A 16,545-nucleotide genomic window follows, 5' to 3' on the forward strand; every position below is an offset into this window, starting at 1 on the left:
TAGTTTAATTTAGCAATGGATATAAACTGCGAACTACAGATTACAATCTGTGCCTCCTGTTGCACCTGTAAACGTCGTACTGGCGACTGGCGTCAGGCATATAAGTCACAATAGTGTCCTATCACCCCGCACCTGTTTTACGCATACCAAGGTCAAAATTTCCTCCCTTGCTACACGGGAAACAAAACTTAGTTATTTTAGTTTCAATTTGACGTATAAAACGTTAGGTTACCTTGAATAGTATCCGAGCGATCACCATTTAAAATCCCGGCATTCTTTTAAAAACACCCTGTACTTATGGTGATAAACCCTCGTGGTGTGATACAAAATGTTTCATATTTAACAGATATTAGAGATTAAAATATTGATTCATTTCGTTACTGCTACTATCATTATCAATCTACTTTAATGTTTAAGTTGTTTAATGTAAAATACTAGGCCTACTCACCTCTTCCCTACAGTTCTGATCCCGTATTGGAGCCCAGACTGCAGAACCGTTCAATAGTATACAGGTCCTTTCTGCAAATGGTTTTCCATTCCTTGAGAGTCTGTGCTGCACTCTGCCATCATCTCTATGCCTCTCAGGGTTCTCCTTGTTGATGGTTTTCTTGCCGATTCTCTGTGCAGCTTCTGTTTCGCGAGAAGCGTTTGATGAGGATCCGTAAGGACATTCGAGTTGAAATGTCGTGTTAAACTCTAGCTCCGGCCACATAAATGTACCTTTCTTGGTGGGCTGAATCTCAGGAGGACACCTTTCTGTGAAACATTCGAAGGAGTTTGTATTGATCCATCCTAAATAAATACTGGTGAATTGCACTAATGGTGTTAAACATGGTGAATGTTCATGGTGTTAGACAATCTTGTAGAATACCCGTAGATGGTATATATTACTCTTAACCTCATGGTTAGTTACAAATGGTCAATATTGATCAGTTTTGGAACTATGTTACACATATGGTGGTTATTCACCCATCAAAATATTGAATATTTATTTCACTAGAGAAAACTGTAAGGCTGTACATGAAAAAGAGTTTATGGACGGTAAAGAACTGATTTAAATCTAATGAACAAAAATACTATAACATAGAATGCTATATTTTCACTGTTGAGTTTTGAACATAATCGAACCAGTGTTTAGGCAGTAACCGGCTTATATTTTCATATAAGTATATAATTGTTAAGAACCTAGATCGAAGGCATACTTTTGAAATTCTATTAGGGAGTGTCTCATTTAGGGGCATTTGAGAATACGTAGTACATCCAACGAATTAAACTAATAAGTTTTACAGGAAATTAAGCTATATTCACTCCAAATATAAATTAATACCATCAATTTAACCTGTAAGATATTATGCGATACAATAATGTTGCGACTACTGCATTATTGAAGTGCAAAGTAAATAGCTAACAGAAAGACGTTCCAAAGATTTGTAGAATCATTAAAAACTATTATTTGTAGTTTTAAAACAATATTATATTAATCGCTGTGTATAAAAAATATCCTATACATAAATTATAATTTACCTATATATTTAACCAAAACCAATTTTAAGAACGTGCATTTGCTTGCATTATATTAAACACTATTTTTAAAGTTTTCTAAAAATAATGTAAGTTATTCCTAATCTCAATTAACATATTTACTTCTTATTTTTTGAATTTAAAATTTTGTTTTTGTTTGTGTAGTGGTAGGATGCGCCTGTAAAAGATAGTAAAGCAATTGTACCTTTCTGATGGCAAGAGTGGCCACTAAACCCAGCAGCACAATGACAAGAGAAGTAGGCTTCCTTTTCTGTGATAAACTGTATACATGTCCCTCCATTCTGGCAAGGATAATCTGAGCAAAGGTCTGTAAACACAAAACAAAATAAAAATAAAACTCCAATTATGATGATAAAACCCTATTGTACAACATTTGATAATAATATTCATAGCAGAATAATCATATAACATACGATACAGTTTTCTAAAGTAATGTTTGAGATTACAAATTTTCTATTAATTAATACACTAATCAATGTAAACTTTGTCAGAAGCTCAAACAGCTATGATATTTTTAGACAAACGGTTTGGAAAAGAAGCCGCTTCAGGTATGAGTAACTATTTTTTTACAGAATTAAAAGTTGTAAATTTCATAAACCTGGTTATAAGGCAATATTCATAAGTAAGTATATGAGTAAAATATCAATGGTATCTAGTTGACATGCATAGTATCATGAATAAACTTGCAGAACAATTTTTACAGTACACATTTAAATATATGAATCATCTTAGCTTTATTTAATTTCAGTGGCCGGTTTGGTATTATAAATGAGATGTTTATATATTTCTCAATGTTTTATTAAATTTATTTTCAAACATATGTCTGGAAATGATAACTAAACAAAGGAAATCATGAAGGCTGCATTGATTTGATAGATTTTAAAAACTATTTACAGTAGCATTTTACTTTGAAAATTTATTGTTAAAAGTATTAACATTTAAAATCAAATACACTGTGTTTGAAAAGTCCCAGAACGGTGTAATATATTTTGTACTATTATTGATAAAGGAAATAAATGTCTACTTTTTCAAGCTATTATTACTTTTTTCCTCCTAATGGGGCCCATGAGGAGTAAGAAAAAATTCTCAAATAGCAGCGGTCGAAAAAACGTTGAAGCATAGGTCGAGTTTGATATCAAGTTATGAGTTCGGGTTTGTGGCGTTGTGTTTTGCAAAGACCTTTAATTTGATACCAAACCAGACCCATGCCGCTATTTGAGAATTTTCACTTACTCCTTATGGGCCAACACAGTAAAATTGAAAGCCATAGTTTCCCCTTAGAAGGTAAAAGTAATAATAGCTTGAAAGAGTAGACATTTATGTTTATAATTAATATACCGACTTTTATTACTTTATAATGGAAAAAATATATTACACCGTTCCGGGACTTTTCAATCACACTGTAAATTTAATAATATTTTAACTAGATGCCATGTTACTGTTTGGTCTTGAATCACGTCATTTTAAATTGGTCACCAGACAAAGTATCACCACGGGTGTGTCTAAAAACGGCAAAATGCGAAAAATGTACAAGTTGGACACTAAAAAAAAAAATTCCCTAGCTAAACTTACCGATATTAATATCACATCGTCGTCCAGTGAACCCAGGCAGACAAGTGCATCTAAAGTCGTTTACACCATCTATGCAGGTACCGCCGTTTAGACAAGGGTACGAACTGCATTCGTTTATTTCTACTTCGCAAGAATCGCCTGTAACAAGAATTTATAAACGGTTTTAGGATTTGTTAAACAGCTTTACGTTGAAGTATAACCAGAAAAAATCCTATAGAGTTTGTTTGAATAATATAAAACACACTTATTCATACCTTACAGTATTTTAAACTTGCCAGAGTCACTACTGTGAAGAAAATGGCATAAGCTTTAAGAAGAAACAGAATTCTAAGAAATTTAAATCACAATTAACTTAGAGTTTTTGAAAGGGTAAAACAATAAGTAAACATCATTAAACTCCAATCTCATTTTCACAGTCGTCAATGAAATGTAGGTCGCGCAATCATAAACAGGAGTCTTAATAAACAGTCTTTGCTCATTGTGAAGTTGGTTATTTCAAACTTTGCAAACCTTTATCCAATTTTACTTGATAATTTGTTGACTTATGTCATACGACACTGCAAAACTCGTTTGATTTATTTCTTTCTTGTTCAAAGCTATTTTACAATTAGTTGGATATAACCCAAAGGGCACGAATTATAGTTGTTAGAACGGGGGACTGTCCTGGGGGCCTAGGTTCAAGTTGTTGCAATCACGAATGAGTGATAGTATGAGGGAAACGTATGAGTGTTTTGATTATATGTGTTAAAAACGTGACCCAGTATTTCAGACGTCCTTTTTAAGGTTCGCCTATCTATAAAAGAGAGGTTAGAGCTCTCGATCGAAAACGTTTTCTATATTAAACAACTTTACACGAACGTTAAATAGTTTTCCCTAAACTTTCAGTTGTGACCGACCGGTAGCAGTTTGGCTAGGTCATGAGAAGAAATAGAATACGGAACACTTCCGGGATGTTTTCTCTACTAAAGAGGTCTGCTGGTACACAACCCAGACCCGAAAGCCAATACCAAGTTTTCAATACCCAGACTGGCAAATCGTTACTAGAATTATATACCCTTGAGTGGGTAGTGAGGTTTATAATAGACTTACAACAAAACCACAATTAACGTAATTTAAAGATTTTAACTACGGCCGTTTTTTTTAAGTAGCCGTTTCAGTCCAGTTCTTAGAATTGTAAAGTTTCACATAACAATTTATTTACTTACATAACGGCATAGAAGTAAAATTGTAATGCTTCGAACTCCAGCTAATCAGCTGTTTACCATTTTAATTGTTAACGATTGGTGCAATGAGTCGTTCCATCAATGTCAGTGTCAATAAGAGGTTATAAACGAAAACATAACCTCTCTTAGAAGTTTTTAGTAGGTAGTGATTATTATTAATTAAAACCCGGTAAAAGGTAAAGTAGTGTACGCAACTTGCGTAAAGATAGTCTTAACGACACGAGTAGAGAATTTAAGGTACAAGCCTTGGCGATACTTCTACGAGTATGATCGTAGCGTAAACTACTAAAGATAAGGTTTGTTCATCATTCAAATCTTCAGTTAATGGTTATCTTGGTTTAACAGGCAGAATATAATCAATTTTGCGACTTATTCTGGGCTGACGACACCAATATCACGATCGCGGAAGACGTCTCCAAAGATGGTGCAATCAACGGTATTTCTACCGTAATACGTGTAGAAGAAGCTGATATCGTCGTGATCACGGAGGTTCATGATGTATCCACGAATCGCATTCACCGGAGATTATCGTCGCATTCCTGAATTATAGTCACGATTTTACGAGCTAAATACATTCTACTTATGTTTACCAAGCAAATAGGTATTTTCATGTAACAATGTGAGTGCTTACCTTCAAATCCAGCGCTACAGACGCAAGTGTATCCAGGGGTATCTTCCACGCAAGTTCCGTTGTTCTTACAAGGGGTTGAGGCACATTCTTTCACTTCAAATTCGCATACAGGGCCTAAAGAAAACTCAAAATGAATAAAGGGGAATCGCATATCAAATATAAATGCTATTATCATGTACATAGCAATCCTGTTGGGAAATTGTAGTTTTTATTGTTTGTTAAGATCATGTTTAGTATTGTACTAGGAAAATAGTTACACTAAAAATATAATGTATAGGTGAAATACGAGCCAAAATGTATGCTTTTTATTGTAAAACTTACCAGTTCGTCCTGAGATGCAAGTACACGAATGTCCGTCCACCAAATCTACACACGTGCCTCCATGAAGACAAGGGCTGGAAAGACAGTCGTCGACGTTTGTCTCGCACAAATCTCCTGGAAAACAGACGATTTTATAATTGAAAATTTGGATATATATTAATGTGAGCTGCCAATTGTAGTTAGAATCAGAGAGTGACGAACAGGAACCGTTTGTAACCTTTGAAAAAAAAAAAACATTTAATTGTTACAATTCTTTAGAATTTAAATGTTTCTTTGCCGATTGTTTTCAATACATAACCATCGTGCCAAAGAACATATTTATAACCCCTATGTTTTACAATGTACCCCTAATAAGACCATCATAAAATAACACTACCGCTTTATACCTTCAGACTCAGAGAATTTAAACTTACGTTATCGTATTTTAACTCAAATATTTCCTATATTATTTGAGCTTTATTCCCTATTTAAATATCATCACTTTTGATTAATACTTAGGTTGGCTGCTACCGGGAAGCTGATGCATATAATGTTCCAACTTCCAACGAGATCAAGTTCCATAGCTGTTGTTTGTGAAACATTTCTCTTGTGCTCGGGATTCCTTCCCACATTTTTCACGTTGCCGATTTCATACTGATCTCTGCCTACATACCTTTTAAAGTATTCTATACAGTTTGGTTATAATATACACACCCAAAAGCCTGTGTTAAATTAAAAAGATTTAAAAAAAACTGTCAAAAACCTTTTTAGAAATAAACAACCATGATTATAATACTGCAACGAGTCTACTTTAAGTCAACTTTCCTAGCTCTCTGAAATTCTGAAATGTAATACACTATTACCATCGAATCCTGAAATACAGATGCATCTGAAGGCAGCTATTTCGTCGACACATCTTCCTTGGTTTAGACAGGGGGAAGATTCGCATTCGTCTATTTCCACCTCACAAAAATTTCCTAGAAAATAATTAATTTAAGCTGTCTTACATTCTAAATATATATTACATATATATATATATACTACATATATATACTACATAAAATAACTTACTACAAGTTTCTTATTATACACCTTAAACTACGTTTAAGATGTATTAAGCCTAGAGAGAACGCGAATTTCGGTTATTAAAACATAGGTATACTGAGCAGCAGCCGTCAATGGGAGAACTATGTGTTCGTAATATGGTTACAAAAATAAAGATTTATATGGAACACAAAAAAGTCCTAAAGTTTAAGATTCTTTGGGTAAATATTATTCTGGTGTCAAACATTGTGCATAAAGTGTTAAGTAAAATTGATTTTAATGAAATTTCCGACCTTGTACAGATGAAAACAAAATCATAAGGGTTTTAAGAGATATGTGCATTCAAGTGAACGATAATAATATTCGGATTCAAATGTTCAAGTACATTTAAAATACCGAATTGTAGATTAATACTTATACGGAACATTTGCCTCAGAATTGAGTGAAATATAGAATTGAAAAAGTGTAGAAAGGGGGTAAAGTAATTCCTTTACGTAGGTAAAATCTACCTGTTGTACTACAAAACCCAAAAATACAGTATTAAACGTAGTTATATGTATAAGAAGTTAAATTTCATAACGGTTCGAACTAAAATTGGTAAGAGACGCAAATGCTGACATCGAGGTAAAGTTCTTTATACAAAACGGGTAGAATTGAACTTTAATATCATCATATAAGTTGCAAAGTAGTTGAAGACTGCGAAGGCACTTTCGTGGTAGGAAGTTTCTGTATAATCATCTAAAAACAGAGTTCTAACAAGTACATAGTCAAACATGTAGGAACTTTGCTTAGGGAGTTTAGTAGTTGGTCCAATATCACTTTACCCAACAAAGTTCTGGAAACAATATCACCATAGCAAAGTTGGTGGGACTTTCCGCTGATATTTTGAATTTGCTCTCTCTCTTTCTGATCACATTGAAGATTAAGTTAATTTTCAAAGGAAATAAAATGACGTTATTGTTTTAATTAATGTGTTTATGAAACAAGTGATATGCGTGGAATTAAGTTTTTAAATTATGGGAAATAATTAAGTTGGTTTCAATCATTTGCTTAAGGATTTATTTAATGACTACACTTGTTATTGACTATATTTGTTGCAAAGAATCAGCTTAAAACGGGTTCAAACAGTTTTAACTAAATTATATATCTTAAAAAAAAACATTTGCTCCTTTCAGTGCTAGGAATTACAGATAAAAAACGACTTGTGCATAATTACGAACTAAATCGTCTCATAAATCCATGATTATTGCTCATTATTTGATTTATCAACAACTTAATGCTGCAAAAAGATTGTTCTTTATTGCATAATACTACTTACATATGGAGATAACATTATTATTTATAATATCATTAGAGATAACTTTTCTTATCTGAGGGACCTAATATTTTAATTTGTTTATGACTAGTACGTACATGTTTTACAAATGTCATATGATATATCTTTCGAATCTTCACAATGCATATTGTATTTACACTTATACTATAAACGTTACAATTTGCTGAATGTACGGAGTGGAAAAAAGTCCCGAGACTGTTAAATATTTCAAAAAATAGTTAAGATAGAGATACAAAAATTAGTACAAAGTTACCGGGCATTATAATTATATTGACACATTATTTAATGATACACTGGTTCTGGGGGACGGCCCGCTAGGGGTCAGAAGAAATCCTTAAACGTTGATAGCCACATCAAATTAAAGGTCTTGTATGGTAAAATACAATGCCAAAAAATTTAGCTTAAAAGAACAAGCGAGTCGTAAATGGCAGCTGTTAAAATATTTCTTAAATTAGCTATTTTGAATCATTGTACGTCTGCCATTTTCGACTCGCTTGTTCTTTTGAGCTCAAATTTGCAGCATTAAAAAACCCTTTAATTTGGTGTGCATATCAAAATACGCTTACGTATGAGATTGTCTTCTGACCCCTAGCAGGCCTTTCCCCTGAGCTAGTTGCGTAAAAAAAATTCTTAAAATTATGTTAATGTTCATTTATTTTGTACCAAGTTAAGTAATTCTATCTATACTATTCTGAGAAATATTTAACTATCCCGGGACTTTTACCACCCTGTATAGTTAGAACGGTGATCGAATTCGAGAGTCATAATGAGGCCAAATGGGAGGATTGGCCAAAATAAAATGCTGATGCAGGAGTTTTATTATTCATTCATGAACACATTTTGCATGTTAATGTCAATCATGTAGCAGTATAAACCTTAAAGTGAGACTAAGTTTATTTCAATACACTCATTTAAGATTTTAGCGAATTTTCCTATAGGGAAGTAGCTATTACCATAGGTGGCACGGTAAGACCCGATTGCCCAGGACCGATTTACTTTTTCATTTCAATGTCCCCAGGGGCAAAAAACACAATTCGTTCAAACTTTTATATATCTGTATATCTGAGTTATTTCTGTGTCCGTGAATACAAAAACATGAGTGATTTTTGTCAGATTTCGATGAATTTCAGCTTAAATGTGTAAGGCAGGATAAACCTGAATGAGTTCGCGAACCAGCATGATCGGCCCATGGAAACGACGTTTTAAGGGGTCTTATAGGGTAAAAATTGGGTTTTCTTAATATCTCTCTAGACCTTTTTAAAGAACTTAAAAACGAATAATTTAGTCTTTCAAAGTGCTTTTGTAAGGTTATTGGTAGCCTAACAGAGAAAATTATAAAAAAGTTGTAAATTTAAAAATCCCATGTTATTCTTATGGAGAATATTGTTAAGTGTTGTGAGTGTGTGTGTAGCAACAAACCTAGGCATTCGTTTAACGTAATTTTATTTAAATAGATTTAATCAAAAAAATCTATTCAGGCTGTGACGCAAAGTTCTAGGGGGGGGGGAATAAACTAGTATTCGCAAAGTGATGCTAGGCTTACCCCTAGAATCAGCCACACTCAAATTTCTTCCTCGGAGTGCTCAGAAGGAGCCGAGAAAAATCCAGGGGTGGAACGAAGTTGTCACGTCTTTGGCTGATCAATTTATTAGATTTAATCGAAGGCTCAGAACTCTAGAAGCTCAGGAAATCCTGCAGACACTCGGTTGGAGCTATATCATCCTCATCTTAGTTAAAGTGTTTCGGTAAATTTTAAAGATGTTGCCTAACTTTTATTTTGACTCTGTAGGGCCGACGAGTATTCTATCTTAGCCAATGCGATAAACTACTCGTATTAAACTTCAAAGTAAATAGTTAACGTCTCTGTGAAAGTGCGGTGATGGAATTAACAATCTACAGTATTAAGACTCCTACAGAGTCGTCAGGGCCTAATTAGTAGATCTAAACGGAGAATTTAGCGTGAGGTGATTTAACATAGATTTAATACTAATATTCGTAACTGACTGTTCAAATCGGCCTACTTCCCAGACTTGATTCTTTCACCTGCTACAGACGGGGTTTTAGTACAGTAAAAATATGTTTTGACCCAAAAAAAATTAGCACAACCGGGGAATTTGGTACAGATGTTGGGTGTACCTTCCTTTTGAACATACTAAAAGTCCCCTAAAATTGAAGCTGTGCTACGGCCGCCATATTGGAAAATGGCGGCATATTTCTGTACTTTTCGCTATAGTCACTTTATTATTAGAGATACAGGAAAAAGCTAAATATACTAAATGTAGGTCATCTAAAAATACACATTTTTTGTATTTACTATCTTTCTCTAAACCCAACGGTTTTTGAGTTATTTGTTATTAAGTATATTTAGTTTTTTCTATTTATCAAAAATAGGCGAAACACATGGAAATTGACCGTTACTTTCAAGGATTATGATAATTTATCCTATTTAGTTAAATAGTGTGATACTATAAAATCGAAAAATTTAAGCTTATTTTATGAGTAAAACAACTCCGCCACAGCAAACCTGCAGACTCAGCAAATTTCCATTTGATTGGATGTTTTATTAAAAAATGTATATAAATAAAATTAGGTTCAACAGGTACCTAGGTTTGCTGCTACAGGTAGGTTATTATAGTGTTTTTTTTAAATATCAATACCTTACTATAAAATAACTAATTTTCCAAGTTTGATCAAAATATATCTATAAACAAGCAAACTGCAACAGTTAACTAATTCATAAGAATAGCATGGGAGTTTTAAATTTACAATAAACAAATTTGAGTATACAAATTTTGGTTGTGTTTACTAAAAAGATGGTGATTATTCGTCACGATTAGAATATTAACCAAATGGGTTTTCAAAAGAACTGTCATCTACCATATTTTGTAAAGTACGCAATAGTCATATTAATATTTTATCTTATTTTTTATCCATTTAATAGTTAACATTTTAGTATTTTGATGGCACCACCACACTAACTAACTATACTTGACATCCCATTCTAAATTTGGAAGGGTGTTTTTCGTGTCTCGTTCATGTTGGTGACTAATTAAGCATGGTATAGTTAGTTTTATTTATCAAAAATCGGTGGCACCCATCGCAATCGACGGTTACTTTCAAGGTTTACGACAATTATTCATCCCACTTAGTTGATATCAGAGTGATAGTGGTAGTGCCATCAAAATATTAAAATGTTATTTTATTAAATGGGTACAAATGAGTATAAAATATTAATATGACTATTGCGTAGTTTACAAAATATGGTTGATTTCCTCACTCCATACAATATTTCCGATACTTGGTACGAGTTAATATTACAGTACTTAAATTACTTGCTTCATCTCCTTTTGAAAACTCCTTCGGTTAGTATTCGAATCGTAACGAATAATCGCCATATTTTTAGTAAACACAACCAAAATTTGAATATTTAAATTTGTAAATTGTAAATCTTAAGCTACCATGCTATTATTATGAATTAGTTAACTGTTGCAGTTTGTTTGTTTATAGATTTATTATGATCAAACTTGGAAAATTAATTATTTTATACTAAGTTATTGATATTTTACTAAAAAAAAAAAACACACTATAATAACCTACCTGTAGCAGCAAACCTAGGTACCTGTTGAATCTGATTTTATTTAAATACAATTAATAAAACATCCAATCAAAAGGAAATTTGCTGAGTCTGCAGGTTTGCTGTGGCAGTGTTGTTTTACTCATAAAATAAGCTTAAATTTTAAGATTTTATAGTATCACACTATTTAACTAAATAGGATAAATTATCATAATCCTTGAAAGTAACGGACAATTTCCATGTGTTTCACCTATTTTTGATAAATAGAAAAAACGTAATATACTTAATAACAAATAACTCAAAAACCGTTGGGTTTAGAGAAAGATGGTAAATACAAAAAATGTGTATTTTTAGATGACCTAAATTTTGTATATTTAGCTTTTTCCTGTATCTCTAATAATAAAGTGACTATAGCGAAAAGTACAGAAATATGCCGCCATTTTCCAATATGGCGGCCGTAGCACAGCTTCAATTTTAGGGGACTTTTAGTTTGTTCAAAAGGAAGGTACACCCAACATCTGTACTAAATTCCCTGGTTGTGCTAATTTTTTTTAGGTTTATGGAATTTTTCTCTTATTTTTACTGCACTATTAGAACGCAGTCGACAAGTCTTGGGGTATTTAAACAGTGAATTAATCAAACAATTCTGCGTGATAATTGTTCAGTAAAGCGAAAGGATTAATTATAATTTCGAAACTAATTAATTAAAATAAAACTAAACGATAGCCACCGCTAGTCACTGTCAGGCAGGAACTGCTGAGTCTTGACTCAAGTCGGTGAAATTTTAAGTTATTAAATTTATATATGTCTGATCGAATTTTGAAGCAAACGAGAATGAACATGTTGAATGAAAATAAAGTAAAACGTAAAAGGGTCTAACTACTATGGTAGCTAACCTTCGTGATAAAATCGTAGCGTCACGTCATCGTATTCGTAATTCGTCCGAGAGGCTTCTAGCGAGCTAGTCGGCGGTCAAACAGCGAATAATCTCTTCTTCGGCTCAAATCACGATTTCCTCAGCCGAGGCTTAAGCGCTCTGGTGGTGAGCCTAAGAACTAGTTAACAGCTGATTGGACAGTTTATGTTAGGCTAGTCTTCGTCTACCGTCTGTCAAAAACCACCAGTTTGGGGTTATGTGTCGTCGCCAGCGTTAAGTCGGTCGGTTTAACTTTATTTTGTGAAATGGAGTGCTACTACTGATAAATATGTCGTGTGAGTGTGCGTACTTCACTGTACAGTAATTAAAAATATGCCTACGTTCATTGGCCCATAGCCCAAGCTATGGACAACAGGCCTAGGGGTAGGCTATTTTGGATGAAAACTGGTAAGTTATGGTGTTTTTTGAGTGGCAGTACGTTTTTACCCCCATTAAAATTTGTTACCTCACAAGACAGATAAAAATTTGCTTATTTGGCAGGTTTGCTTCTGCGGGGGTATATAATATTATGTTTTTTGTTACAGTCAGTTAGCATACTACCGAAAGGATTTTGTAAGAAAATCAACGTTAACCATTATTCAGAAACTTACATTAAAAGGCTCTTTGAACCAATGGTTCGTTAGATACTGTTGAGTCTATTTATTCGGAGTTTGAACCAAGTGAATACGGATGAAAACTACTCTGTGTGCTGTTGAGAAAACCGTTGATGTATTGTTGAAACCCCTGAAGAGTGATGCTATCATATGAGCTCTATTGCTTGATTCTAAATCTAGCTCATGAAAAACATGAAGCTTATTAAAAACATGAAGAAAGTTTCATTTAACTAATTCATCCGCGCTCGGATAAATTAGTTGGTTGATGATTGAACGAATAAACAGTATAAAAAATTGAAATTTGGAGTTTTTGTCAGTTTTTACGTTACGGTATTAAGTTATTTACAAACAAGAATGTTTAAATCGAAACACATTTATACTATTTTACCTTATACATATTTAAGTTTACAGGCTGCGAAGAATTTTAAAAGCAAAGGGAAAAGCCAAACAAATGGAAAAGATATATTTTTCTATTATTTGATGTAAATAATGTTTGAGCGTTAACGTGCACTTGTTAGAGTTTAATAAGGTAGTTTGTAAGGAGGGAAACAATGCATGTGTGATAAAACAAACAATATTTGGTCATCTGAGGTTTTAAAAGAGCTAGATAACTTAAAATAACTTGGTGCAACATAGCTCATCGGCCATTGGAAACACCACAAATAGTAAATGTTCCTATTGCATCTCTTTTTATTTCACGACGGCAAGGCATGCTTAAATTCCACTAGGGATTGGCTGAACCCTTGAATATTCTACTATCTAATGTAAAACTGAGCTGGTATTCTATTGTAGTCTGAATAAAGATTCAATATATTTCATTCAGTATAACTCAGATGCAAATAGGTGAAGTGATAAGGAAATAAAAATGTATAAGGATGAGGATTTTTCTGATAGAAAGCGGACCCAGTTGTTCTTGATTATTTGGCTATAGTAAATTGTTCTGGATATAAAATCAGCTGATTTTTTGCCAATAACAAAGCTACACATGATATCTCTCTCCATTGGAATTTACTAATCTAACTCTCATTCCAAAATTAAAATTCGTAGATTTTTTTCAGATTATCAATGTAGGTATGATGATAGTAATGATGAACACTTCTGTGATATCTTGTGAATTCTAATTTCACTTGATGTAAAGCAATCTTGCTAAAATTGATTGTTTGAATTTCTTGTAAATGTATTGGTTCTTTTGTTGATCGGCAGACGTATACACACACTTTACTACAGTCTAGTCAATCTAAATGAGCAAACAAATGCAATAGCATTTTGGACTATTTGTCATATTTAGACGATCACGTGCAAGTTTGACTTGAAATAGTGCACTTCTTCTTTTATGTAGTCTGATTTGATATTAGTTCCATGTTGGTATTGTTTGGAGTGCGCCTAATTCGAATATTTACCTTTTATTTTATGATAGATCATACTATTTGTACTTTACTGTATGGTTAAATACCTGATGACAAGCTATTGTTTACAAGTGGATGGTTTTATTTAGTAAAAATAGTTTTTACATAAGTTAAACACGAGGGAGAAGTTCTTACCAGCAACACGTGCTGCAACAAAAGCCGGAAAGCCTACCTTGAACCTTCTTCAGCTAACCCACAAGAACCACAAAGATATAAAGGATTATGTTGGTTACGTGCACATTTTCTAGACTCACCAGTATAACCAGAGGGGCAGGTGCAGCCAAATTCAGTACTACTTTTGTTTTCACAAATTCCTCCGTTTTTACACGCGGTTTGCAAACAAGGGTTGAATATCTCACAGGACTGCCCTTGGTAGCCTGCCGGGCAATCGCAGACATACTGGTTACTTCCTGAGCTGAAAAAAAAAACAAAATTATATAATTTATTTTACACATACACTTTTACACTCCTTAAGTTACCATAACACCTAAGTCATCATAGTGGTGTTGAAGAGAAGCCAAAAATTCCAGCTAATCGTTTTCAACCTGTTATAAATTTGTGTCGATTGGTACTTGGGTTTCCCTTCAAGGCACTCATAATTACTGATTTTATAATATTGTAAAAGCTTACAATGTGATGAATAAAAACTTACAAAATTTTGAAAAATATATCTATAAAATTATAAAAAAGTATATTAGTTTTTGGTGTCTCTATGACCAAAACGGTTCTCTTAAATTGTGCTTAAAATGTATTCATTTAGTCTTCAGATGGGTCTCCTGGTCCGGAGATAAGTCAGTACCGTTTAGATAGTACGAAACTGGACCTAGCTGTCTTTGGTTATTGGGCTATTAATAAAGGCTCAGTGATTAAGAAACAGCTGATTATATTAGTCACTTTCGTTTAGATAGTACGAAACTGGTCCTAACTGTTCTTGGTTATTAGGCTATTAATAAAGGGTCTGTGATTAAAAAACAGCTGTTTATATTAGTTAGTAACAAACCTACTAAATGGATTATACTCCATTTTGCACTTATCATTATTTACCCATATTCATGTTTGAACACGCAGCTTCGTGTATTTTTCTCAATTTTATAAGATGATAGTTTTAATGCAATTTAAAATAACTTGCAAACCAACGTGGATTTTATTGAATTCAAAATCCAACCCAAAATAGCCCAGTTAGTTGTTATCTCCCCAAAAAATAAAAATTAAATAATTTTCCATTTTGCAATTCATCTCAAAATACAGGGTGAATGAAAAGTCAAGACCCCCCCCCTCTAATATTTTCCCAAGTAAATATACAGAGATATCCTTTTGGTGGTCGAGCAATCTTAGCAGGAAGTTTCATTTTGTCATTTTGAAATTTTTGAGTGTCCCCCCAAAAGGGGGGATTTGGGGGGCAACTCAAATATTTTAAATGTAAACTCCCCTCAAGTGACACCTCATTTTGAAGTGTTTACAAAAACTTAAAGAATGGTGAAAACTAGAGGTCACTAATTCTTCTCTATCCAAAATGGTAGCCTGTCAAATGTTGTGGAAAATCAATGGTAAAATTGTTAATATTGGCTGTCATTTTGGATAGAGAAGAGATAGCGAGCTCTGGTTTTCACCATTCTTTAAGTTTGTTTAAACACTTCAAAATGAGGTATCACTTGATAGGGGTTTCTATTGAATCATTTTTAGTTGTCCCCCGAATCCCCCCATTTGGGGGATACTCAAAAATTTTTAATGTGAATCCCCTTCAAGTGACACCTCATTTTGAAGTGTTTACAAAAACTTAAAGAATGGTGAAAACCAGAGCTCGCTATCTCTTCTCTATCCAAAATGGCAGCCAATATTGACAATTTTACCGTTGATTTTCCACAACATTTGACGGGCTACCATTTTGGATAGAGAAGAGATAGCGACCTCTACTTTTTACCATTCTTTAAGTTTTTGTAAACACTTCAAAATGAGGTGTCATTTGAAGGGGGTTTACATTTAAAATATTTGATTTGCCCCTTAAATCCCCCCTTTTGGGGGGGCACTCAAAAATTTCAAAATGATAAAATGAAACTTCCTGCTAAGATTGCTCGACCACCAAAAAGATATCTCTGTATATTTACTTGGAAAAATATTAGAGGGGGGGGTCTTGACTTTTTATTCACCCTGTAGATTCAGTTTTGCACCCCTGTTATACCACACATATTGTTTACATAAAAATTTACAATGCTTATCACCTTACGATATCAATCAAAATATTATTTTATATAATAAATCTGTTGCTTGACTTCTTTTTTTTTTTTTTTTTTTTTTACATTTGACATACTGTTCAATATTTTGCCAGAACCGTGATGATACAACGCCCTACTATTTTTTTTTACAATCAGCTGATGTTAGGTGAACAG

The 16,545-nt window shown here is 33.3% G+C and overlaps 1 protein-coding gene across 2 annotated transcripts in view; it reads right to left on the minus strand.

The window, feature by feature from the left end:
• Nucleotides 1-16,545, minus strand: part of LOC128998479 (cadherin EGF LAG seven-pass G-type receptor 1-like) — a 136,557-nt gene that overhangs the window by 23,586 nt on the left and 96,426 nt on the right. For both annotated transcript variants that reach the window (XR_008491211.1, XM_054424622.1), the window contains exons 7-13: nt 14,413-14,573; nt 6,132-6,245; nt 5,290-5,403; nt 4,969-5,082; nt 3,115-3,252; nt 1,727-1,849; nt 449-756 (exon numbers count right to left, since the gene is read on the minus strand). Coding sequence is in view for 1 of the 2 variants with exons in the window: in XM_054424622.1 (XP_054280597.1) it covers nt 449-756; nt 1,727-1,849; nt 3,115-3,252; nt 4,969-5,082; nt 5,290-5,403; nt 6,132-6,245; nt 14,413-14,573 (1,072 nt within the window). In the remaining variant the exon portion in view is untranslated. The remainder of the gene's footprint in view (nt 1-448; nt 757-1,726; nt 1,850-3,114; nt 3,253-4,968; nt 5,083-5,289; nt 5,404-6,131; nt 6,246-14,412; nt 14,574-16,545) is intronic.

The sequence above is a fragment of the Macrosteles quadrilineatus genome, unplaced genomic scaffold (assembly GCF_028750875.1).
Source record: "Macrosteles quadrilineatus isolate MER2022 unplaced genomic scaffold, UCM_ALF_1.0 Scaffold_7__1_contigs__length_78375512, whole genome shotgun sequence".
In the NCBI taxonomy this organism is placed as follows: domain Eukaryota; kingdom Metazoa; phylum Arthropoda; class Insecta; order Hemiptera; family Cicadellidae; genus Macrosteles; species Macrosteles quadrilineatus.